The sequence below is a fragment of the Gavia stellata genome, chromosome 2 (genome assembly GCF_030936135.1).
Source record: "Gavia stellata isolate bGavSte3 chromosome 2, bGavSte3.hap2, whole genome shotgun sequence".
NCBI lineage: Eukaryota > Metazoa > Chordata > Aves > Gaviiformes > Gaviidae > Gavia > Gavia stellata.
Genome location: NC_082595.1, coordinates 26,229,643 through 26,255,438, shown reverse-complemented (window position 1 = coordinate 26,255,438; position 25,796 = coordinate 26,229,643). Strand labels below are relative to the sequence as shown.

General features: G+C 37.3%; 1 protein-coding gene across 1 annotated transcript in view; it reads right to left on the bottom strand.

Moving 5' to 3' along the window:
- The window catches only part of PLD5 (phospholipase D family member 5), a 189,086-nt gene that overhangs the window by 105,151 nt on the left and 58,139 nt on the right, over positions 1-25,796 (bottom strand). The window contains 1 exon segment of the mRNA XM_059835612.1: positions 7,502-7,638. Within this exon segment, the coding sequence (XP_059691595.1) occupies positions 7,502-7,638 (137 nt within the window).

The window sequence follows — 25,796 nt, the reverse complement described above, 5'->3', positions numbered from 1 at the left end:
CCAGCCAAACAGTACCAGCAACTCTGGCATAATGCTTAGGCTTCAATGGGCACCACAACTGGTTTTTCGTAACTGGGGCACTGCCCTGGTGCTCTGGGAAGCAGACCCAGCCATGTACTCAGCAGGTCACCAAAGGCAGTGCTTAGCATATTACATTTGTCCTCTTGCGGAGTATCAAATCACGCTAGCTGAGACGACACTCACAATACCATCGTAGGATTAGACACAGAACTCAACACATCTACTGTAAGCTGACAGGATAATAAGTACCTTTTTTTATATATTGCTCTGAGGGTGAAGAAGCAATTAAAAATAAATGGTGTCACTGGAACAGGTGCTTGCTAGGATCTGATGCAAAGTCAGCCCTGGCTGAAGGAACAAGTCACCCTGAAATGGAGCATGAATTCAGACAGATTCTACTAGAAATTTTAGCCCCTTTTAATGCCTTTCCCACAGAAGAAACATGATTTATCAGGGAGCTTTATTAAGTTGGATCACTATTCTCACCAAGCAGAATAAAATCCTCTCTGAAGTGATGCAAATCAGTCTTCAAGATCAGGAGAATGACCAGTAATTTTAGATTTAATAACTCTGCTTAGAGCAGACTTACAATCTGGTATAGAAAATGACCTTGGGAATTTTTTAAGTCCTTCTGGGATGAAGTAATTTGAGTTTTCTGAACACATTAAGTCAAAAAGTAAAGAAAAAGAAAAAAAAAAAAGAAAAAGATAGATTTGATCATAGAGAAACCCCAGCAGACTACATAGGAGAAAGGCTACTTTAGAGCACAAATTGTTCCTTTATCCCACCTACATCACTCAGGAACCTTAAAGTAATTGGAATTTGATTTCTATTAAGGTTGGAATATTTCCTCTGATGTGAGTTCACAAATTCTAAGTCATGAAAGGAGAAAGAAACACATACATAAATATATAACTTGCAAGAATACAAAATATGTCAATCTCTGTATTACATCCTAAACAATGCTTAGCATGACAGGAAAAGCTGCCTTAAGGAGACTCTAAAGCACTCTGTCCTAAACTCCAGAGGAAACCATTAGATCTAACTGAACAAAGAATAATAGAAAAAGAATGGTTTGTGCATTTGGACAAAATGAGTTGAAGCCCAGACCTATTCATACAATGTAATTAATGATGAACTATCTACTGGCGGTCATGCAAACAGAGTAAGATCTGAACAGGTCATGAGTTTTGGCACTCCTTTTTTAATCTGTGAAGACTTTCTTTATAGCTGAAAGGAAATGCAAAACAAATTGACCCTTTTTTTGTATCAGTGCAGGAACAGAGGAAAAAAAAATTCTCACTTTGTACAGATACTTAGGAACTATTAATACAGTATCTTTTCCATTGAAATACATTTTTAAAAATGAAAAATAGAAGGTAGGAAAGGTAGAGCTTCCTCTTGCACAAGTTTGTTGAATTACTGATTTCCCTCCCTAGCTCAGGATGTTGAATGCCTTTGCAGGAGGTCCACCAGCTCTTTGCAGTGTCCAGCCATAGAAACTTCAATTGTAAGGGTATTCCTTCTTTTGATGCAAAAATAAAAATGACTGCAAATAGGGATCATCCTAAAAATTAAATGGTTTAATAGCTCATTCTCTCCATCACCCCAAAATAAGAAGACAACAGTCATCATGTTGACAGAAGGTATTTTTATGCCAAGTGACATAAGTGTTTTGTAAATAGAAATCTTCAGTTGCTCTTTAACAGGCTTGTTTTCAAGACCTGAGCATCTTTTTCTGTTTAGACATTTAATTATTATGCCTGTCATAGTTTGTTTATTAAATACAAATCAGTCAATATAAACCTTGCTATGTTCAGAACCCACGCAGCGCCGAGAAAATTTCCCCCACGATCAGCCAGGGGCAAAGCACTTCCAAGGTAAACCAATGTAAGCATGTGCTGCAGTATGCTTACTTAATAGTGCTGCAAAACCCTACTTGATGAAATAGCAGAGAGGACTTGAAGGAAAGATTTATAAAGCTATAGGAAAAAAAAAAAAAATATCAGTCGTGGGCCCTCTCTCAGAACCCAAGAATAAAGAAACATCTAATGAAAGCACCACACGCAACACATAATAACTGATCAATATAAATGATTATTTTATAAAACCAGATGTAATCTCTGCAACTCAATGCTGCAGGGCTCTGTTGAGATCTAAAGCTTAGCATTTCAAGAGGAAAATTCAGTTCCTCTTCAGGATACCAAAATTAAGCAGGATACAAACCGTTATCCAAAACAATCTAAACAATTTCCAAAGTAAATACAAACACCACCTGAGTATCACCACCTACTTGCTATAAGGCAGAATTGGTCAAAGCCTCCCTACAATCACCAAGCAAACTAAATAGCTTTGCCACTCATGTCATACAGAAAAGCAAATTCCTGCAACACAAATTCAAACACAAAAGAGCAAGTGCTTTCATTATATATTACTCTGAGGACAAGAGAAATCATCAAAATAGAAAAACTGTGTCACTGGAAAAGAATGAAAGACAGAATCTGCCTTGGACACACACACACACACACACACAAACCCCAAGAAAATCCTCCAATTATCATCAGAGAAAGGCAAAAATTGCAAAAAAAAAAAAAAAAAGAAACATCATTATGGCAACAGTTTTACTACACCCTAAACTTGGGAACCATGGGAAGTAGCTACCATCACTTCCTTTTCCACCTTGCTGTTCCTTAGCCCCTCTCAAGAGACAGGGCTAAACCCACAGCCGGAGGCAGGAGCTATGCCAGCTGCTACTACTGCTTCAATGGATATTGGAAAAGCCGGTGAGACGAGCATAACTAAGGGCATGTGCAAGCTCTGTAGGAACCCTAGCATAACTATCAGCAGCAACAAGCAGGAGAAGAGGCATATTGAACAGCTGAAGTTACTGGTAATAAATCTAAATGACCTTGGTTCAAACACTTTGGATAACAGAGACCATCTCTTAATAGTTGTAATTTCTTCTGTTTCCCAGATTGCCATTTTTAGAGTTTACCAGCCAGTTTCAACAAAGCCATGTAAGTCTTGACTAACATGACATCAGAGGCTAACCAAGATTTATTCACAATAGATCAACCATTAAAAAGTACTATTTTCAAATTACAATAGTCTAATTTTATAGATGCAGTGTCTAATGGACCCACAGCAAGACAGGCAAAATTCCCAGACTGCTAAGCATATCCTCTTAACCAGCCACATCCATCAGGGCTGCCTAACAACATTAATGCGGATGTCTCAAGAGAATTATTTGTATCCCATACCAAGCACAAACTGCAGAAACTCAACTTTTCACAGTCATTACTACTTTTTTATCCCTTAAATGTCAATCAGTTGACATTCCTTTTAACAGGAAGGGTCAAAAGCCATTTGTATGTTGTTAAGTCTAGCATTTGGAAATCAAATTTTGTGGAACGAAGCCAAGATTGTACAGCACCCTCTGAAGTGAAAAGCTGCCTCTTAACAGACCTAATCCAGCTGTAAAAAAATAAAATAAAATGCCTGCTTTCAGTCAGCCAGTCTCTCCACATATAATTCATAGTATGAAAGTTATATGGGACAGTGTAAGTAAGTACAAACAGCATTATTTCACCTAAAAAAGTACAGTTTTCCAGTCAGTACAGTTCAGATTCTAATTTCAATTCTGAAGTCAGAATTTGTCTGCCTTATAAATTTTACAGACTTTCCCCCATCTCCCCCCAGCTCTTTATTTAAATTGCAATGTATTTATCAGTAGAAGACACAGTAATTTTTACAGTGGTGCTTGGTAATTAATCTGATAAAGTACATTTATTTGCCCTAATATTTACCCTCAATTATTAGGACTACGTTTTAAATTTAATTAGAAGATGCAAAGCAGGCTAAAAAAATTTAAGTTTCTGTATCTACACGTCAAACGACAAAAAAATTAATTTCAGTAATTTCTTAGTTAAATCTCAAATATTGAAGTTACTCTTGAATATTCCACTCAATATTATTGAATATCAAATTCCTGTCTGTGTAATAAACAAAATGGGAAATGGTTTGCAGCTTACAGCAATCTGACTTCCCATTGTGTCAGTCACAAATGACCTGTAAGGCAAGATGCATTTCAGTTCTCAACCATAGGGTGAGTTTTTCAGCAAGAAGCTGAAAAATTACAAATCATAATTCATAATTTTAGTTTCAAACATATTTTCACTTTTTCAAAAAGTGCCATTTCCTATGCACTCTTTTAGATGGGTGGCAACAATCCCTTCAGCAATTGGTGAACACATGCAAAAAAGCCTGCTTTTCCACTTCCCCGACTTGTTCTTGTTACAAAGCCCCCAAGAGAAATAAATACATTAGTAAAGAGGAAGGTCTTTTTGGCAACATATGCAGTAAGTATTCCTTATTTAATAAGAGTTTAAAGAACGGTTAACAGAAGAGGAACCTTATGTTTAACTACAACAAGCAGATCAGAAAGGCTGCATTAGTATTCACGAACAACAATACAATCACAACAATAAAAAACGATGTAGGCTTTACTGGAAAATACTGCTTACAACATACCTCAACGATTCCTCTCTCAGTCTACAAAAAGCTCTAGACTTCTAGAAATGTCTTCCTTTTACTTTATCTTTCTCTCTCTCTCTTTTTTTAACATTCTCACTTGCTATTTTTTGGCACAAGCTCCAAAAATTTCTAGCCAAAGGACTATTCTAGACCACAGCTCTACTTCAGACATATTTTCCTTTAAAACAAAAAAGACAGAAATGAAATTGATTTTCAGAAGATGAAAGCCTTTAACAAACCATCAGTGAAGTTCTTTTCAATTCAATAGCATCCTTTCCCACCAAGCTTCTTCAAAATTCAATCAATTGAAAACAAAAAAAAAAATTCTAGGATCATGTATGTAAACTTGTATTTGACAATCACCTCATTAAAAAAAAAAAAAAAAGAGGACCATCTATTACCATTCTGTCTCAGCACATCCTGCAAGCATAAGTGCCTGTTCCTGAATTTCAGTGAAAGTACTCACACAGCAGAAATATAAGAATTCAATAAATTTTGTCTTACTTATTAAAAGTACTTACTCCAAGTACTAAATATATGCCACAAGCAGCAATTGATCTTACAGCACTTCAGTTAAGTCTGCAATATACTTAACACATAGAGGAGCCCAGTTTCATCACTTAGAAAAGGATTCAATGTTGGCAGGTAGCAGCTGCCAGCACTTGGATACTGTTATTAGAAATGGTTTAGGCAGTTTATACACAAGGCATTGACGTGCCTTCTGGTTCAGACATTAGTAGCTAGATCATGCACTTGAATCACTTTGTGAAAGGCACCTTAAAATAGAGCTGGGGTCTGAGATCACTTTTATCACTGTAAATGCAGAGCATTTTCCTTGACTCTTATGTTTAAAGTCAATGTGCTGGATTTACTCCCGGGCTCCAATAACACCGTCCAGGAGAGACAAGAGTGACACATGTCAACCAACAAAAAAACCTAAGCAAAGGTGAGTATTCTTTGGAAAGGCAGATTGCTGTAACCCATAAAAAGAGACAAAAGCAATTAATCTCTTACACATGGAAAAAATATCCCGGTTTTCCATAGCACTGTACATCGCTCCCACTCTGAATTGGAGAAAAAAAGTGAAGAAGATTAAGTTCTTTCCTGGCTAGGCCTGTGCAGCCACCCAGAACAAAATGGGAGCCATTAGCTGATACAACTAAGAGGAAAACGTGGTGTAGTAATTGTTGCATATATTGAAGTTGTGTGCAGCACCCTGAAGCCAATGAGAAGAAAGACTTTCCCCTCATCTGACCTAGTTCTGTCAAAGATTCACACATGGAGATAGTGGGTGTAGAGGTGACACATGCAGTATCTCTGAAAATTTTAGAAGGCAATAACTCAGTGTGGAAAGACCCTGATGGGAAAAGGAAAGCTAGCTGAACCCTAGGAATTCAGACAAGATATTAGAAAACTGCCTAGAACTGTAGGCATACAAGAAAGTGAACAGATGAGGGCTAAGCCATTTTACAAAAATAAAACAATGCTCGAAAAAAAGTGCCAGAAGGGTGGTGGGTTTCAGGACAAAGCTACCTGGTGCTGCAGGTATGTCCTATTTGAAGGGAGCTGCAAATTTAAAGAATGTCCTTTCCCTCCCCCATGCCTTTTTTTTCTTAATCAGCATGTAAAATATATTGTAAAAATCCAGTATAATTGAAAAAACATAATCCAATTTGCTGGACTGTGAATTGCTGCTGACCTCAGTGTGACAGGTGCAGCACAGAAAGGCGCTGTCCCCAAAGAGTTTTCATACAAAATGAACAAAGAATAGCAGAAATAAGGAGAAAAGGCTCAACCAAACATTACTTTTTATTAGATTATTGTAAAAAATAAATATCCATTATCTCCAACTCACTGTATACCCAGCCATTAGTAGCTGGGTAGATTCTGTACAAACAGTGGAACAGGTTGCCCAGGAAGGCTGTGGAGTCCATCCTTGGAGCTATGCAAAGCCTGACTGTGCATGTCCCTGAGCAACCTGCTGTAGCTGACCCTGCTCTGAGCAGGGGAATGGACTGGAGGATGCCCATAGGCCACTTCCCCCTCCAGCAATTCCCTGATCAGATTAGAATGGATTTCGGAGAAGTTAGTAAAGCATGACTGTTTTTCCACAAAATGAATCAGAGAGGGTGCTCTATACACATGCTAAAGCCTTGAAAAAAAAGCAGAATACAATTGTGAATGAAGTCGACAAATGTTTGTTAAATCAGCTTTACTGGTGAGCAGAAGAGGACCTTGGACAATACCATGCAGGAAAAGCATTGGTCATCACTGATGAACAGATTCATGGAGGAACCTGACAGTGAGGAGCAGCAAAATGAAATTCACAGTCTGGAAAAGAAAGGCCCAAAAAATCTAATCACCTACTTAAATCTAAAGTTAAAAGATATACACAACCATGGCAGGTGTCTGAGGCAAACCTTAATCCAACATAGTCAATACTCCAGTCTTTCTGATTGTATCACTAATTTTCTTCACAGTTCCTAGGCAAGCCACTGTGTCTGTCAGGGGAGTGCAACAAACAGGAATATATAAAAGGTCCCCTATATAAAAGGGACAGTCTTAGGTCAAAAGTGATGAGTGACCTTCCTGAAGAAAGAAAAAAAGCTCTTGATGAAAGAAAGACATGACAGAATTGGGAACTATATGAGCCACTTCAGTACTCATTTAGTGAAATTTAATGAGCTTTGATCCAGGCTTACAAAATAATTGAACTAACACAAGAGTCTTGCTCAGAACATACCACCAAAAATAACTTCCAAAAGTGTGCTTTATTTTTTCAAACCAACCTCCAAACCTAGAAATTCAAAAGAAGAAACCATTTCTTCCCCTGTTACCTACTATTCCCAATTACACCACAGGACTAAGGTAATTACTACATGCCATTATATAACACACATATGTTCTTGTTCACCCCAAAAGAGAAGTTTTGTTTGTTACCTCTTACCGACAGTTATTTTGACAGTTCTTTTCTGAGAGTCCGTCCTCATCTTCTCCCATAATATCCACTGCCGAAAATATCAGTGCAACCAGAATTGCAAAGCAGCATACCAGTGCAAAGATCACAATGCATCTTTGCTGGGACTGAAAGAGATTAAGATTAAAAAAGTTTTAATGGTGTGAGCACATTCCAGTCAATGACCTGAGACTAAAACTTTTACAAGAGATCTAAAATTCTTTGAAGATCTTACTGCCGTAGCTGTCAACATGAAACACATTTCAGGATGAAAACACTCTCAAAACTGTCCTTCAGGTATCACCTTGAGATATATTTTAAATCTCTCAGACATTGTTAAATAATTCATGTCACAAATAATATTCATAATTTAAACTGTTTTCTGTTTGTACCACAAGGAAAGCATTATGCATTAAAATAATGATCCTTACATTAACTACGTATTTTCTGATTGCGCCTCACAGATAAAGTACACACTTAGAATGGCACTCAGAAGTCTTGAGAGTTTTGTTGTGTTTGGCTGAAATAAAACATGTCATTGCAAGAAGACTGAAGGGCAAAGTAATTTTTTTATTGCTACACAAAGTTACTGACATTGTTACTATGATTGTCACAGCAACTGAGACACTTTGGCAAGTCCTTGCCCCACAGTACTTATAATATAAGGAAAACAAATTCACAGATGATAGATGGGATTCAAGGGAACAATGGGACACTGTTGCTCAATATGATAAGCAATGTTCTCCACATCTCAGATTAAATATTTAAAAATGGCATAGCACTACCTTATTCTGCAATATGAAAACCTGCAGTACTAAACCAGATACAACTGTGAACTTCCTAAAGACAATCTCCTGACGTGCAATTTACATAGTTGCATTTATGTAAAGTATATTTTATTCAGAAACCAAATATTCAAACAAGTACAATGTGTATTTCTCTACTGAAGAAAATGTGCACAAAACCACACATATATATAAAAATACAGAAGTCTAACTTCTGTTGCCACAGTTAGTTTCTCAGTTTTCATTATTGCCCTGTAATTATAATTTCACATAAAGAAAAAAAGCTTTATAAAGGAATGAGAAAGCAGGAAAGTATATGAGAAAGAGGGAAAGTGCAAGGGAAAGGAAGCAACGTCACGCTTGCAGCTGAAAACCAACTTCATAGTATTTCCATCGTTCCTGACATTTCATTTAAGAGGTAATAAGTTTCAGAGTAATAAGAACATTTTCCTGTATGCATAAAGAAAAGGCCTGACTTTTTTTTTTTAAATAAGCTTCCAAAACTTTCAAACTAGTGCATATCCCAGAAACAAGATCATGCATTTCAGAAAAAAACAGATATAAGCATTTTATTTCAGTCTGTGAAAATCTAAAACACAGCAAACAACTTCAGACAACCAGAAACAACTTTTCTGAAATTTAGTGAGAAATATATCCTTTTACCTAACAGTAACACTGAATAATGCCACTTAGGTTATATCACATTTAAAATATAATGCATATTAGACACTTTTATACATTTCAAATACATGTTTAAATATGTGTTTTCTAATACCTTACCTAAAATCTTACAAGAATGCAGCATAAGAAAATCTTCTCCAAGCCTTTACAAAGCCTACTTCTGAAACAAATAAAATTTGGACCTTTTTTTTCTGCTGCTAGGTACAATCATGGCAACGCATGAAAAGAATTAGAAATGACTGCATTTGGATGTTCAGAATTAAGGCTGCAGTCAGATGCACAGTAGGACTTAAGAGAAAAATCTTGAAACACTGCCTCCATTGCCTCACACTACTGGCAAGAAAAACTAAGAAGTGCCAAAGATAAAGAGGTATTCAGATCTGGGACAGTGCTTTATGCCGTTTCTTCATCAGGATGGCTCACACTCTTGCTAAGATGACCATCGCCTCATGCAGTGTTTTACAGTTCTGTAAGAGTATTTTCAGAAACTGTTTGATGCAGCTTCTTCCAAGTGCTAAGCGTATCACCATGGCAGCAAGATAGTAAAGCTACGCCCATATCAGCAAGCCAAACAGAGCCAGGGCTCGTTCTCTAGCCCCTAAGAGTAGGGGATGTCACCCAGCAAGGCTTGCAACACCAGCATTCTTTTTCCTCCCAAACCAGGGTAATTGCAGCCGTTCTACTCCCTGGGAACAGTCCCGAGACCATATTTTGGGCAAATTTGTAGCAACAAGCATCCTAGCTACCACACAGTATAAATGACTTCATGCCTTTGCTCCAGGGAATAACTCTTATCATCTTGCTACATCACCATACAAGCAGCAAAACAACTACAGAGTTGCAGGCTCACTAGACCAGCAGGGACCACAGTTGCCTTCAAGGCTGGGCCAGCACACATGGGGGGCAGCAAGAGGTATGTCATTAAAAAAAGTCCACAGTACCTCTATCACACATGTCATAAGTCATAAAATAGCCCTAAAAACCTTTTAACCAACTTAAAACTTAAAGGCCAAAAGCTATATAAAACCTACACTGTATTGAAAATGATACGGTATCACAAGATGGAGGGAAAAAAAAAAAAAAGACAGGTGCAATGGATCCCTTACATTCCTTCAATACCAGGAAATTTTATGGTAGCAATTTCTAGGTGGTTATGTTTAAGGAATACGGAAAGGGGAAGCTGAAATATTTCTGAATGGATTTTCCTAACCTAGCTTTAATTCTCATTCCACATAAATTTGGGGAACATATTCAAGGCTTCTTGACTTGTGTTGTAGTTGAAATTTGTATAACGTTTAAATCCCTGTTTTTTCAGTTCTGCATGTGTACAGCTTGTCAAGCCCTGCAGTTTGACTGACTCCTTCTCACTATGAGCAGCACAAAGTTAGCACCACTAGTGAGACCACTGCTATTCTACCAGCACTAAAATAAAGACAGAACTGCACAGATCTAATTTATTGCTCTTATTTACACAGATTCTTTGTATTGTGCATTTGTCTTTGACAATAATAATGGATTAGTTATTTCACTTTTTCTTAAGCACCAGTTTAACAGTATGGATACAAATAGTGTAGGGGACAACATAAATCCACACACAAAAAAAGAACTTTATCAAACTGTGACAATATAATTTTTTCTTTGAACTAAGGATAACACAAAATATTAAATTAAAAAAAAGCAAAAATTCCAAGTCTATGATTCTCCTAACCCTACATTTTTAGTCACAGGTCTGAAGGGTCAGGCAAAGACCATTTAAAAAAGATTATACAGCTAGTAAAGAGGATTTTGAACGGTTTTACAGTTCATCTTGAAATTACTCCTGCTAAGTGGTGATTTTTTGATTGCTTTTAAATCTATATATGACATTAGAAATGAATATTTGAATATTGCTTAGATTCAAATTGACGTTTATATTAGAAAACAAAGAATAAAAAATAGCTACTGGCACCAAACAAGTCTTTGAGCCTTTCTTTTGACAATGGTAATAAATCTTAATTTTCATGCACTAACGCCATACTGTGGGCAATTTTCTTATAGCCTTTTTCTAATTAAAATAAATTAGACCAGACCATGTCACTGTTCTTTTATAGCATCCGTGCGTGCCTGTGTGTATGTGTGTGTGTATATTCGAGTAATAGCAGGCTTCTTGAAAGAATTCAGAATAGAAGAGCTTATGCTATAGACAGACCAGAAGGAATCTGTTAAATTTGCTCTTCAGCCCCTTGCGTCGGTGGGCTTGGGCAGGCTGTTTGCTTGATGCTATGTTGTTTGTATCCCCTTGGCAACTGGGATCCCTCAGAGCTTATCAGACCTATCCTCCTGCTGCCTTCAGTAAATACCTAAAAACCCTCTGTGTTTAAGCTTTCAGTCTTCAAAACTTAATTACGGAATACAAGGTCGAGAGGGACCTCTAAAGCTTATGTAGTCCATCTGTCCACATACATGGTTAATTCACAAAAATTCTACTTCTAACAGATACTTGTCTAACCTGTCCCTAAAAATCTGCAGTAGAAAGAGATCCTACAGCCTCTTTAGGCAACCCATCCCACGTATTATTACCTTACTGATGCCTAACTTAAGTCTCTTATGCTGCAATGTATTTTTTTTTTTTTCCTTCCCATACTTGTTGAAAACAGAGAACGGAGTATTTCATTCTTTCCTGCTGCAGTCTCTTATGTATTTGAAGACTGCTAGAGATGCTAAGAGGCCTGGGCCCAGAGCATCTACTAGCTTGACTGGACCTGTCAGGGGACAACCATGGCTGAGAGTTTTACTCTTAACAAGTGTGGAGATCTCTCTACTGTAAGCCCAGAAATTCTATTGCATGAAAGACTTCTTCAGAGCTTATGGAAGATTGAGAAAGAAATTCCTGCAAGAACAAGGACTATCAAAAATGCTGCTATTTTCCACTTCATGAGCAAAATGCGTTTCTTTCACCTGCCTCATCTAGCTTAAACAATACCTATGTTAAAACAAATCCACCAAAACACTGCATTTACTATAACAAAGCATAGTATTTTTTTATGCTGTTATACCCCTAGGTAGAGACTGAGAAAAAGAGCAAAAGCCGCACAATGTGTATGCAAGTGCAGTACTATTCAGACTAGATTTTAATCTGAGAAGGACCCTAATTGTTTGTTTATTATTAAGAAAAAGAATAGTCTATGTCAGTTAAGGTTGTATCAGAGCTTGTGCTACCCAGGCAGAATTTAAAACGAGAGCAACAAAGAAAAAGGCCTCCATCTTTACTGCACTCCAGTTGCCTAAAAGCTGTTACAAACACTTCAATGGCCCATAAAGCTTTCAGTTTCTTCACAAACAATAGGTATCTCTGTAACACACTAAATTTAATCAGGAATTTACTTTTCCCTCAATACAGCACAAAAATATCCTTCTCTCCCCAAACAGGAGCCATGAAATTGCAATGCTATATCTACTGAGGAAACTGAGCACATAACAACAAAACATGTCATGGCTTTGATCTAGTGCTTTATTTTTATACCTATTTAAAGAATAAAGGAGGTAATATTTATACAGCATGCTAATACGGAGTTCCTATCTGCTTGTCAGAACCACAGAGGCTCCAAGAGGCAGGTTTTCACATCTTCTGTCGTATCAGTAGTCTGCTCTTTCCCACAACGTGTCTGAACACCAGTGTGAGAACAAAAGCAGTCATCTTCAACACTACTAACCAGTTCAACAGCTCTTAAAATTCTGCTGACAAGTGGGGATTTATGGCATGCTACAGTACTTTGCCAAAGATAGCAAGGACTTAAAGGATTAGCAATCATTCTTGGATTAATCTTGGTTCTTAAAATCATTGTGGGACATGGTTTAGTGAGCATGGTGGTGTTGGGTTGATGGTTGGACTTGATGATCTTACAGGACCTTAATGATTCTGTGATTCTGTGTGTTTACTAGAGAAAAACATTGCTATAAAGACTGGTTTCCATTAATCTGGAATCCATATACAGTAATAATCTTCATTGCAGCTTTAAATCTCCCAGCTATTATGATTAATACCAATCAACACTTAAGTTCCTGTTAAACAAAAATAGGAAGGAACTGATCCAAGAGTGCTAAAGTAAGTTAAATATTTTCAGATTGGCTGGGCCTAGTGACCTTCATCCTTACATATTTAAGGTACTGTCTGAGGCTAACAGAGAACTTTGAGAACTTACCTCTGAAAACTCACAAGCATGAGTGAAGTATCAGAAGACTGGAAAAAGCAAAAACGTTACCCATATTTAAGAAAAAAGGGTGGGCAGGCAATAGAAGTTGGGAAATAATAAACCAGTTATTTTAACTTCAATCTCTAGAAAATACTTGAACAAGTAAGCAATGAAGCTATTATATGTAAACACCTAGAAGATCAGAAATTTGTCAAGAAAAAGTCACATCAATCAATTTTGATTTCCATCTTTCCTAGTCATGAGCCCTATTATCCTGCTGGAGAAGCTGAAAATAACATATACTTTGATGTTTAATAAAAACTTTCTTACAAACCACAGAAACTATGTCCAGATTACTATAGGAGAGGTGTAAAGCTGATTGGAATATCATGCTTATTGAAAAAAATGGGAGGACGTTTTAGAAGGGATTCAGAGGATTCTGCTGCGTATCTGATTTTGTTCATGTCTTCATTAACAATCGAAACTATGGACTAGAAATGAAATATGCTTATTAAGTTTTCAATCAAAACAAAAGCAGCATGAATTGAAAGCATGGTGGAAGACTAGATTAAAATTTCAAAATGTTCTTGACAATTTAGGGGATATGTTGAGAAAAACAGGTTAGAATTCAATTAAGGAAGAGAAAAGAGCTACCAGCAGGTAGGAGCGATTAGTTGCACAGATACAGGAACTGAGAAACAATTAGGAAAAAGGATAATCAAAATTATTAAAAGGCAGGAAGACAGACCAAAAAAGGGTAGAAGTCCATAGTTTGGAGAGGAGAAGAACTATGACCAAGGGGTATAAAATCACAAACGCATCAGGTATAGTGAAGGCAAAATTATTATTCACGAAGTATCACAATATCAGAAATAGAGGATGTTTATTAAAACTTGTAGGAGTTAAGTTTCACAAAGATAAAGTACTTTTTTAAGAAGTAGATTTGAGACTCTGCAATATGTTGCCACGGGAGGCTATGAAAACAAACAGCAGCGGCAGGTTTAAAAAGAGATTAGAGAACGCCTTCAAAAACATGTCCAGCACAGATGCTAGAGAAAACAGGCAGGGATGTGCTCTATAATAGAGATGATGGGGGGCATGCTGTTGCCACTGTTAGACACACAGTACAGGACTAGATATGCCATGGGTCTGAGCAGTAGAATATATATTCTACACTCTTGAATAGTTTACTTTTCCCACAGAAGGACCCATGAGTTATAGCAGAGTACAACCTGAACATGAATCAATCATGTCACACCATTGCATTGACTAACATCCTTGTATAGTATTTGTACTGCATACAAGACAAAAATAATCCTTACTGTTTACTTCAAGTTGGTACATTTTGTTCACCTTTCAAGACTGCATGGAGACAATTTAGAGAAAAATCAACAATAAATATTTAGTCCTATAGTCACCATAGAAAGAAGAGAATCTAGAATTAATTCTCCAAACAGCATTCTTTAATTTCAGTGTTTTCCAAGCAAACAAGGCGTATGAAGTCACACTGTCTTCCCAGCAGTCCCTGTCTGCCTGGTTTCTTTTGAATCTGTATTTGAAAGAAAGATTTATAGAAATGTAATTATCTCAGACGTTTTACAAAATCCAGTATGCAGGTAGACTTGGTTGAGAAAGACCCAAATTAGTGCCTCTACAGAGGGAAAAAAGGTCCAAAGCTTTGCCTTGCAGCACATACAGAGCTCAGCACCATGCAGCCTCATGGAGACAGGGATGGGAGAAATCACTGCCGCAGTGGTATACAGAGGGGTTGCGGGCCCTGAGCACGCACCCGCAGCAAAGCAGCTGCGTTGGTTTCATTGCTCACTGAACAAATGTTTGATCCAACAGGTGAGGCATATAACACATGGACAGATATGTTCCTATAAATAGAAAACCAATAAACTACTTTGGAAGAAATCCAAGGCTTTAGGCATTACTTATCTGAACCTCCTCCACACAAAGTGCTATATTATAGAAAGCTATTAACATTCAGAATATGGGCTCTATAAGAAAAAAGGTTTTCCAGCACATGACCAACTAACCTCTAATGTATTTTGTTGACCAGAATTGGCATAAAAGAAGGAGTGAGAAGCCTGAAATACATTTAAGTGTTCATGTGCCATTTTCCTGAAACTGGGCCCTGACTTCTCAACGTGGTATATTGACTCAGTCTTCAGCATAGCTCGGCAATGCCAAAAAAAGACCATTTACCCTAAAAATATCAGTCTACTCAAATCCAGTGTCTCCTGAAATAATAAAAAAAAAAAAAAAATGTATTGAACAATCTGAACCTGGCCTGAACAACCAATTCAGAATACTATTAATACCTCATTAGTAAAAACCACTGTAAATAGAATTTCTATATCCTGATAGCTCTTTACACATCTTTAAACCTGAAGCCTCTAAGTAAGGATGCTTACTGTTGCTAGCATTAGACCCATTACTCCACTAGGAATTTTGCAAGTAAAAATTGCTGTGCTAGAGAAAGCTAGAATCAATTTCTTTTTGCATCAGCACTCCACCATACAATAAAAGACAAAGTACCTTTAGCAAAAACAAACCAAACAAAAAAACCAAACCCAACACCAGAACTGATGGCAACAGTACTGCATTAACATTTTGGGGTGACCAAAGAAAGAAAGGTCATAAAGTACACTGAAGGGAAGGGTGGAAAGAAGAAAATAAGTACAAAGGGGTGAAAAAAATTATGTCCAATATGGGGAAAAAAACCCCAACAACAGAAGTCCATAGTTCACAAAGGAAGAATTGAAAAAAAGGGAAGGAAGAAGAAAGGTAAGAAAGAATGAAGGAAAAAGAAATTACAAATGATAGAAGCAAGAGGTAGAAAGAAAAACTGAGAGGACTGGAAACAAATATGAAATTGAAAAGATACAAAAAGATATAAGAAAAAAGGTAAAAAAAAATCAGATTAGCACTTGAAAGTCTACAAACTACAACACTGCAGCTAAAAAGAGTGTTACTAACACGTATACACATGAAGTGCTTAACTTTATACATTCTTTTATGTACAGATAAGAGACATTCTACATACAACTCAGCCCTCTTCAGAAATCAGGTGAAATACAGCAAATAATCACTGAGCAAACAAGTGTTAAAGGTCTATTATTTCCCATCAAGAACTGGATCCTATAAGGCAGCATTTTGAAAAAGAATGAAACTAATAAATACATCAAGATGCAAGCTATTTAGTATATTGCAGAACAGTCCATTTAAAATCAGTTATAATCATTGGAGGACAGCTGGCTGGGGGGATCTAGCAGATGATACAAAGACTGGCCTATAGCCTACAAGTCCGGGTATCAGTAGGCACTGTGGTTGTCTGATTGCTAGCAGAAAATGCTCTTTGCAATTTTACACCCTTTATGTATCACTCTGGAGTCTACAGCACAGCAGGCCAAGCACTTAGAAAGCTCCAAGCAGTAGCCCTACTTCTCTTCACAACTCCTTTGAATTTGATGTTGATAGTCTTAACTTCTGATTGAAAACTAGACTGAAATACCCAAATTTCTACAAATCAGAATCTTCTGCGGACACTGAACAAGAAACTGCAGTAACTTGCCATATTGCATCTGCCTCTAGCCAGCAATTCTCACAATGTCAGTGCAAGTATGTCCATGACAGATCGTTCCGTATCGCTTTGGCATCCAAAAAGCACCTCAGTGTTTTTGTTGCTCTTACCCGTACCTGTGCCATGTTCCCCAAAATCAGTGAGCGTTTGGAATGTGCATTCTGGTTCCAGGACAGTTATTAAATGTATAATTTTGTGTGTGTGTATATATTCTTAAATATGTGTATTTATACACACAGACACCCCATATATACAATAATGACTGTTAACACCCAACACAAATCTGTTTCTAAATCACAAGGAAAAACTAGTAGTATGTTAGATTCAGTTATATATGGTTATTTATGAAGGCAGACCAGAGTATATGCAAATGAATACACTGATTTCATACTTGTGATCTCTACTTTACAAATGGTAATGCCTCTGTTACGTTTAAAAGTAACTATAATTTATTTAATACTTCAGTAACTGTGGAAAAAAAAAATACTAGTGACATAGCCAGTTAAGTAACCTAAAACTTGCTGACAGCACAGCATCAACCAAAAAAAAAATTAAAAAAAAATCACATTTCTTTCAAGAAAGTGTTTTATCTAATAATGCTGCTAATACGGCTTTAAGATAAATTAATTGAAATTTAAAAATAATGAAGAAATTTTTTTCCCAGTGTTTGCATATGTCATTTTTGGCACATTAAATGATCATATGTACACTCAGCTCAAGCTTCTTGCATACACACTTTCACTGTTTTTCTAAGATTCTTTAAAAAAGAGACAAGACAAAAAAAAAAAAGACTTAAGAAATTGTGGCTACTGGCACATAAACACCATTAGGGAGGCTGTTAGACACAAATTTGAGCTCAAATGCATTTCTGTGGCATAACAAACTCACCACTCTACCTGGAGCATGTTTTTTCTTAGCCAAATTAACAAGGCAAAATACATTACCTTAAACTTTTTCCACTGTTTAAGCATTTCATCCTGCAATTGGGACAGGCTAAGAATGCATGGGCCATCAATTACAGCGACATCACATTAAGTCCCGATAAAGCAATCACTCTACACTCAAAGGCAGGTGGTGCAACTGAACCCAGAGGTACTAACTTTGTTAGATGAATCATAAATTGCCAGTTTCCCTTTCATAAAGTGTAAAAAGCGAATTAAGAAGATTTCAAATGAATTTTTTTTTTTAAAGAGTTTGCTTTTACTCGTTCTGATGAGACACACTTAAGGAAAAAGTTTTATTAACATTATTATAAATTGACACAGGTTCATGAAAAGAAATTATCTCACACAGGAAGCATTTATTTTTAGCTCATTTTGAATTTCTAACTACACTGTGAGTACATGTTGAAATAATAGATTTGCCATGCGGCCAAGCAAGTTAATTCCATTGTCACAGAGAACACAACCAATATGACATTCACAATAGGACTTATATTCTACTTTAAAGAGAGATAAAGGAAAATAAAGAGAGGCTTATGATCCATAGCTAATCAGAGATATAAAGGTAAACCAGTTAATTATAGTGATTAAGTGTATCTGATCTATACTTTCTTTCTTATGACAGACTTGAGAGGTAAATTAGTTACCATGTTTTTTTATCCTTAAAAATTTCTGTATTTTAATTAAATGACAGTATTTGTAACTTTTATATCTTAGGTAATTCTACTTGATGGATAATTCCTTTACTGGCTGGAAAATATGTAACATTATGAGCAAAGATAGGACTGCTGTATTGACTTCGGCTTCTGGGAACTCAAGATTATATACACAAAACTGATTCTCACCGTCATTTTTGGAAATAGGAAACAAAGATATTTGGCCCAGATCATTCCTCACCTGCTCAGTTCTTTGAAGAAATTCTCTATGTCAAGTTCTCTGAATTTCTGCAGAAAACGAACAAGAGACTAAAATCTCCCTCCTTGGCGTCTGACACTTAGGATTCCAAATGACACTTTTTACGGTGAACAGAGGACTTAAGAGTGGGATGTCACCAGGAGCAGCAACATCCCCTACTCTGAATGGAAAGCTCCAGTGTGAAGAAAGCCAGACTGGAAGTATCCACTTTCACATGTGTCCCACAAAGGCAGCTGACTGTCCTTGGAGGGGGCCCCAGGGGCTCTCTTTTGCTCACTTTTCTCTGACCAAGAGGGACATTCCAGTTCTTCTGTTTTTTTGTTTTGTGTGGGGGGCTTTTGTTTGTGGTTTTTTTAAATGAAAGCACTTCCTAGCAAAGCAGGAATGATTTAGGTAAGGAAAAAATGAATTCCTCAAAAGTTTTCAATGACTGGAATGTCAGCTATTTATAATAATTGTTATTAATAAGTCTTATTGATTCAAAAATATTTGGTTAGAAAAGCTTTCTCTGAATCACAGGAAAAGAACAAAGATTTGAATATTTACAATGAGAATAAATTTATAAGCACACATGAATATATAACAAGCAAACAAAAAAAAGAGCACCAAGAGAAAAAAAGTCAAGAAACAAACAGCAACGGGCCTTTAAGACCTCCAATCTTCCCTCTACCATAATCTCTTTCTCTATAAGATCCGTTACAGTGTTCTCAGTATACCTCATTGTTGTAGGAGTATTTTTCCTACCCCTAGTGGAGTTGACACACACCATTATGCGTGGAGGAGATAGAGAAAAGAATCAAGTAAACTGGCCAAAGTAAATTGTTCCTGGATGTCCTCTTTTTTCACTGTTCCAAATATATTCACCCTTTCCTCCTTCCCTGCTCCACCCAAGAGCAAAATAATACATCACTATCATGGTCTCACTCCTGCTAACAAACCCGCACTCTATTCTGCCATCTTACATGTCTCTCTCTTCACACAGTGCAGAGAAAAGTTCACAGAAAGGACACCAGGTTTCAAAACCAGTAGAAGGTAACAGAAACCTTGAGGGGAGGACAAAAAAAAGTCAGCACCAACAGGATCCAGTTTTGGTCCCAAAACTGAGCCCCGGGGCTCAGTTGCAGGACCGGTCTTGTTTAATGTCTTTATTGATGATCTGGATGAGGGGATTGAGTGCTCCCTCAGCAAGTTTGCAGATGACACCAAGTTGGGTGGGAGTGTTGATCTGCTCGAGGGTAGGAAGGCTCTGCAGAGGGATCTGGACAGGCTGGATCGATGGGCCAAGGCCAACTGTATGAGGTTCAACAAGGCCAAGTGCCGGGTCCTGCACTTGGCTCACAACAACCCCATGCAATGCTACAGGCTTGGGGACGAGTGGCTGGAAAGCTGCCCTGCAGAAAAGGACCTGGGGGTGTTCGTCGACAGCCGGCTGAAGATGAGCCAGCAGTGTGCCCAGGTGGCCAAGAAGGCCAATGGCATCCTGGCCTGTATCAGAAACAGTGTGGCCAGCAGGAGCAGGGAGGTGATGGTGCCCCTGTACTCGGCGCTGGTGAGGCCGCACCTTGACTACTGTGTTCAGTTTTGGGCCCCTCACTACAAGAAGGACATTGAGGTGCTGGAGTGTGTCCAGAGAAGGGCGGCAAAGCTGGTGAGGGGTCTGGAGCACAAGTCTTATGAGGAGCGGCTGAGGGAGCTGGGGTTGTTCAGTCTGGAGAAGAGGAGGCTGAGGGGAGACCTCATCGCTCTCTACAACTACCTGAAAGGGGGTTGCAGAGAGGTGGGTGTTGGTCTCTTCTCCCAAGTGACTAGCGACAGGACAAGAGGAAATGGCCTCAAGTTGCGCCAGGGGGGTTCAGGCTGGATATTAGGAAAAATTTCTTTACTGAGAGAGTGGTGAAGCATTGGAACAGGCTGCCCAGGGAGGTGGTGGAGTCACCCTCACTGGAGGTGTTCAAGGAACATGTGGACGTGGCATTGTGGGAGATGGTTTAATGGGCATGGTGGTGTTTGTTGGTTGATGGTTGGACTTGATGATCTTACAGGTCTTTTCCAACCTTAGTGATTCTGTGATTGGGTCAAAGATATTTGTTTCATAGAGAATGCTGCAACCCTGTTCCTACACCAGCAGAGTGCAGAACTACTCTACTTTGATTAACTTTTCACCTCTGGCTGGAATTACCAGATACCTCTTCGACCAGCGGCAATGCTCCCCCGTGCCCCCCCGCCCCCGTTAGCCCTTCCTGTGCTGCTTTATCTCCATAGTAACAAGGTCAGAACCCTTCTGCTATGTCAGGCTAGGAAGGTGTCCTGATTTACAGCCTTTTGTCAGATTTTGTTTCTCTGCCTTGTTTTTCTCATTTATTACCTTTATGGAAAAGGCTTTGTCCTACTCTTTTCTTAGTCTAATAATAGTTATAGTATTATTCTACTGAATTGGGCTCATTGTCTATTCGTCTATTATCTAGTCAAAATATTTATTTTGGTTTTCTTACTCTGTTTATATGAGAAACAAATTATTTTTTTAAAATAACAATTTCCACAACATTATACATAAGGATAATCTATCAGCATCATAACTGACTGAACATACATAAAAAAATGTTAGCTTGGCTTCCTATATTTTCTATTTTGTCTGGGGTTGTTTTTTGCATCTAAGACATTGAAAATCCAGATAAAACAGAGTCCAGTTATGTAAAACATTTCACTTTACTACACAGCAGAGAATCTGCTCTTTCCTTCAACCCATCATCAATTTTCATGACACCTGACTTGAAATTGTCTATGTCAAGCAATGGATTTAGAAGTTATTGAGAAGGAAAAAGATGCATGCGCATGAATATACATATTTACACACACAGCCTTGACCACAAAAGTCTCAGTTTAATACAAAAACGGTCCTAAAGATTGTATGTGATATTCAGTATAGATGACTGTTATGGTTAAAAAAAATTAAACACATCCATACAGGTACCTGGCTGTTCCCCTGAAAACCATCAAGTGTTCTGGCCTACCTGAGTTTGTAACTAGTTTTATTATTGTTTTAAATTAGGTAATTGCTACAGATTTTTTTTAATCATTGCCAATTTGGAATTTATTTCATTCTGTAAAATAAAACATGGAATGAAGCTACTGTGAAGTTCTCGCTTCTTATTCTCAGTTCTGTAGCAGAGTATGCCAGTAAACTAAAAAACCTGAGGGAGATGAAGACGACCCTTGAATACAGAATAGCCACACAGCAATTTCACATGGTGGAGGCACACATCCCTCACTGTTGTTTCAATGTTCCTGAAAGGAGACGAGGTGTATTGCACCTCACCAATAGAAGTGATGATGTATCAGAGAAAGTTCCAGGAAGGAGTAACTGCATGCCAAAGAGTATCACTAAACATTATCACCTTTCATCCTACTGTAAATTTCCAGTATTTTTCTGGGGCCTTTTTTTTTTTTTTCCCTTTTTTCTGACTATAATCTTAATTGGGAATACTCTCTTCAAAGGAAAAGAAACTGAATTATCTGGAATAAAAGCCTCTTATGGCAGACTTTTGACTGAGGAAAATTGATTTGGGCAGAGGTTTGTGCTCACAATATCTTACAAGTCCTTTCTAAACTGCAAAATAAAGTGCAGCTTAAGTTTCCAGTTAAACATCAAGGCCCTTATACAGCAAAAGCATCTAGAAAGGTAGATTTATCTGGGAAATCTCAGTCTCGGGACGAGAGTCTCATGCCCAATCTAAAAATAACAGTAATTTATTACAAGCTCTCTCTCAAAAAAGTGGCCATTTTGTTAAGTTCTATAAAATTCCCACAGACATCCACATTTCATCTGCCACATTGTCAGAAATTTTCATATAATAAGGTTCCAGGGGTCTCAAAATACGTAAGTTTGCCCATTTCTCAGAAAGCAGCAAAATAATAAATAATTGCTAGCATTTTGGAAGTAATTTGAAACACGTAGATCTTACACTGTCATATTATATTAATTTGCATTTTAAGTTTTCTCCTGAAAGCAATAGCTGTAAAACACGTGCACGCTGCACTTATGAGTGCAGCTTAGAGTCTAAATAATTTTTGTATGCATTGCTTAAAGCTGAAATGTATTTCACATGAATAAAAACCAATACAGTGTTTATTGTGTATACTGGTAAAACAATAAATGAAATTCAAGTAAAATTAGGTACACACTTGCTTTCTGAATGTATAACATTTTAACAAGTATGATTTTAAGCAATGCACATGGATACTCTGCTTCTCACAAATAACAAACTCGGATAATATAGGTTGATAATATTTCCAGATTACACTGCATAACCCTGTGTCCCTGGACATACTTGTTGAGACAACAGTGGTTCTCACAATTCTTAACTTACAGATTCCCTCTGTATAGGAAATTAAGCCTAACGGCAACAGGCTTGCTTTTCTTAGTTTCCTAGCCATTTGTAAAGAAAATTAGTAAATGCCCAGCAGTATAGATACCCTATGTATGTGCTTCTTGCAGACCACATTCAAAACAAAACTATTTTGATTCTGTCTTTCTGAGATAATATACAGTATCAGAACAAGACAAGTCGGGCTTACTGCAGAAGCTGTATGAAAGGCTGCGTACGTGCTCATACTACCAGCTGATTGATACTCCATGTTCATGTCTATGAAGATTTTATTTTTAAATTGCAGGTATTTATTCTGATATTTATCGATTAAGAGATTTTCACAGAAGTAAAAAGAAAGCATTGCTCCACAAACTAAAAAAAGTTTAATTTTGTTGATTGACATGCACTGAATGAATTAATGGTAGCCACGCAAATCAACAGCTATCTTTGCTGGCATTTGTAAGAAATATGCACATATACACACATATGTCCTACAAAGCTTATTTCTGGGCAAATGCCATTGTATATCAAAAGCATAGAATAATAGTTCCCAAACTTTCTGGGTCACTGAAACACTGCCAGACCTCAAGAGCTGCAACAGAAACCCACAGCTATTTATCAACAAATCACAATTGCCATAGAAGTGAAGCAAACAGTAATATTTAACACAGTTCAGTGGGTCAGCTACAGAACATCTACCATAATTTTTGTAGGTCATCAGTGCTGCCCAGACTACACCCTACAAAATTTCACAGACAGAGACAGCTTAATGATCCGGGGTCAAAGTTACATTTTCCTGTAGTGAAGACATACAGGGAAGATGCACAGACCGCACTCAAACCTAACTCTCCAAATGTACAGCAGAGATGTTCGGAATATGTATTCTCAATATATAGCAAAGGACAAAATTTCATTGCAGCTTTGAGCTAAAGACGTGCATATGCATCCATTACAGACATAAATATCCATATTTGCTATATTGATAGCAAACTTCCCATCTGCTCCTGCCTTTCTCTACTCCTCACCTTTCTTTTGTATTGAATTTGCCATTGGCTTTGAACAAGCCACTGTGTATAATAGCAATTTTGCCACTTTTTTTAAAAGGAACAAGGCTTAACTCAACCTTCAAAAAGCATATATAATTGTTTTTATATCGCAAACCCAAAAAATCTGTTTTGAATATAAATGTTATAAATGTCTTTAAAATCATAAAACTGTAGCCTTTTCTTTTCAAGGGGCATTAAAATGCAGACTATAGTCACATAAAAGTCACTCATTCAAGCCTTTTTCAGGGACAATATGCACTTCATTGTTTAAAACCTTTGCCTTTTCTTTAGTTCATTCTCTCTGGCTCTGAAAACTCCAGTTCCCTATGGATATAAAGGCATAATTAGATATGCGCCTAAGCCAAAACTCATCTACTTCACTGAGCTCAGATTCAGATTTTGCCAAGGACAAAAAACTGCAGCTATAATCTGCCACATTGATTTTGCCATGTTCAGAACATACAGCCAGGTAGCAACCTCATAGCTCAAGCACTTTTCCTGTTTAACATGGTTCTCTGCTAGCCAAACATCTTAATCTCATTTGGAGATTACACTAAATATATAAAAAAACACTATCCATACATCAGATATGGTGTAAAGTCATCAGCTTCATTTATACTTTGAATACAAAAGTCTTGATCAAAATTTAATAGATGATTCAAAGCATCTGGCACCTTATTAAATATTCACATATTACCCTATTACATATTACCAAGAAGAGATGGCATTTTGATTTTCCTTTGTTGCTAAGACTTTTTGACAGATCTATAATTTTCTTTGTCCCTTTCTTCTGTGCCATTCTTCAAAGCCCGTTGCACAACATGCAACAGTTCTACATTTTGTCCCTCTTCTGGCAATTATGCTCCTCTAGGGGACACACCAAATGGCAAGACATCTCACTTGGCTAGGACTGCAGGGCTGGATTTGTTTCTAAAAATTAGCTTTGTGCTCAGCTGCTGAGCTTTTTACTGAGAAAAAGTGAACAACCTGAACAATAAAGCATGACCGTAACTTATTTTTCTGTTTGCAACTGTGTTCTATTATCATATACATACTGCTAAAATAACCTTACTAATTTCATTTACCTTCTTCAAAGTTTGCACTAATATAAGCATGAACAGAATTTGGCCCTTGCTCTTCTTAGCTCCTCCATGGCTGACAACTGCTACAAAGTTATTTAGTGAAGATGAAAATGTTTAAATACGTGTCATTGTGATATATCTGTTTCTTGCATGGCTTTCAGTTTAGTTCCTACATTAAAAAAACAGTGGGTATGCTGGAAACTAACTGAGCTTGCTATCTCAACTACATACTAATAATTTTGTAGTAAACTGAGATATGTTGCAAAAAATTATTATAAAGCTCAACAGCTTTGCCTGAGAAGCAGAGAAACTGTTTTTAAACATGAGGGGAAAAAATTTTTAGTTTCCATCTAACCCACCATAGTTCAGAACGAAGGAAATTACCTAGCAATTTATAAATTCAATAAATATGCTTGCACTTTTCCAAGGACACTGAATGTATTTGCTATATCTGCAGAAATTAATATATTCCCTTTCTGATCTTTTGTAGCTGCGCAAATTACTTTGTAGATGGCAACTTTGGCAATTTATCTTTTTACTATATAAGAATGGGCTCAGAGACTGTAAATGATTATTTGACAAAAAGCATCTCATAAGTTTTTTGGCTCAAAGCAAGAATTCTCCAATGCTTTGTTCTCTGCTAGACAATCACAACTCTTCCCATAGAAAGCTGAAAGAAAGCACCCAGGCAATGTTCTTGACTAAACT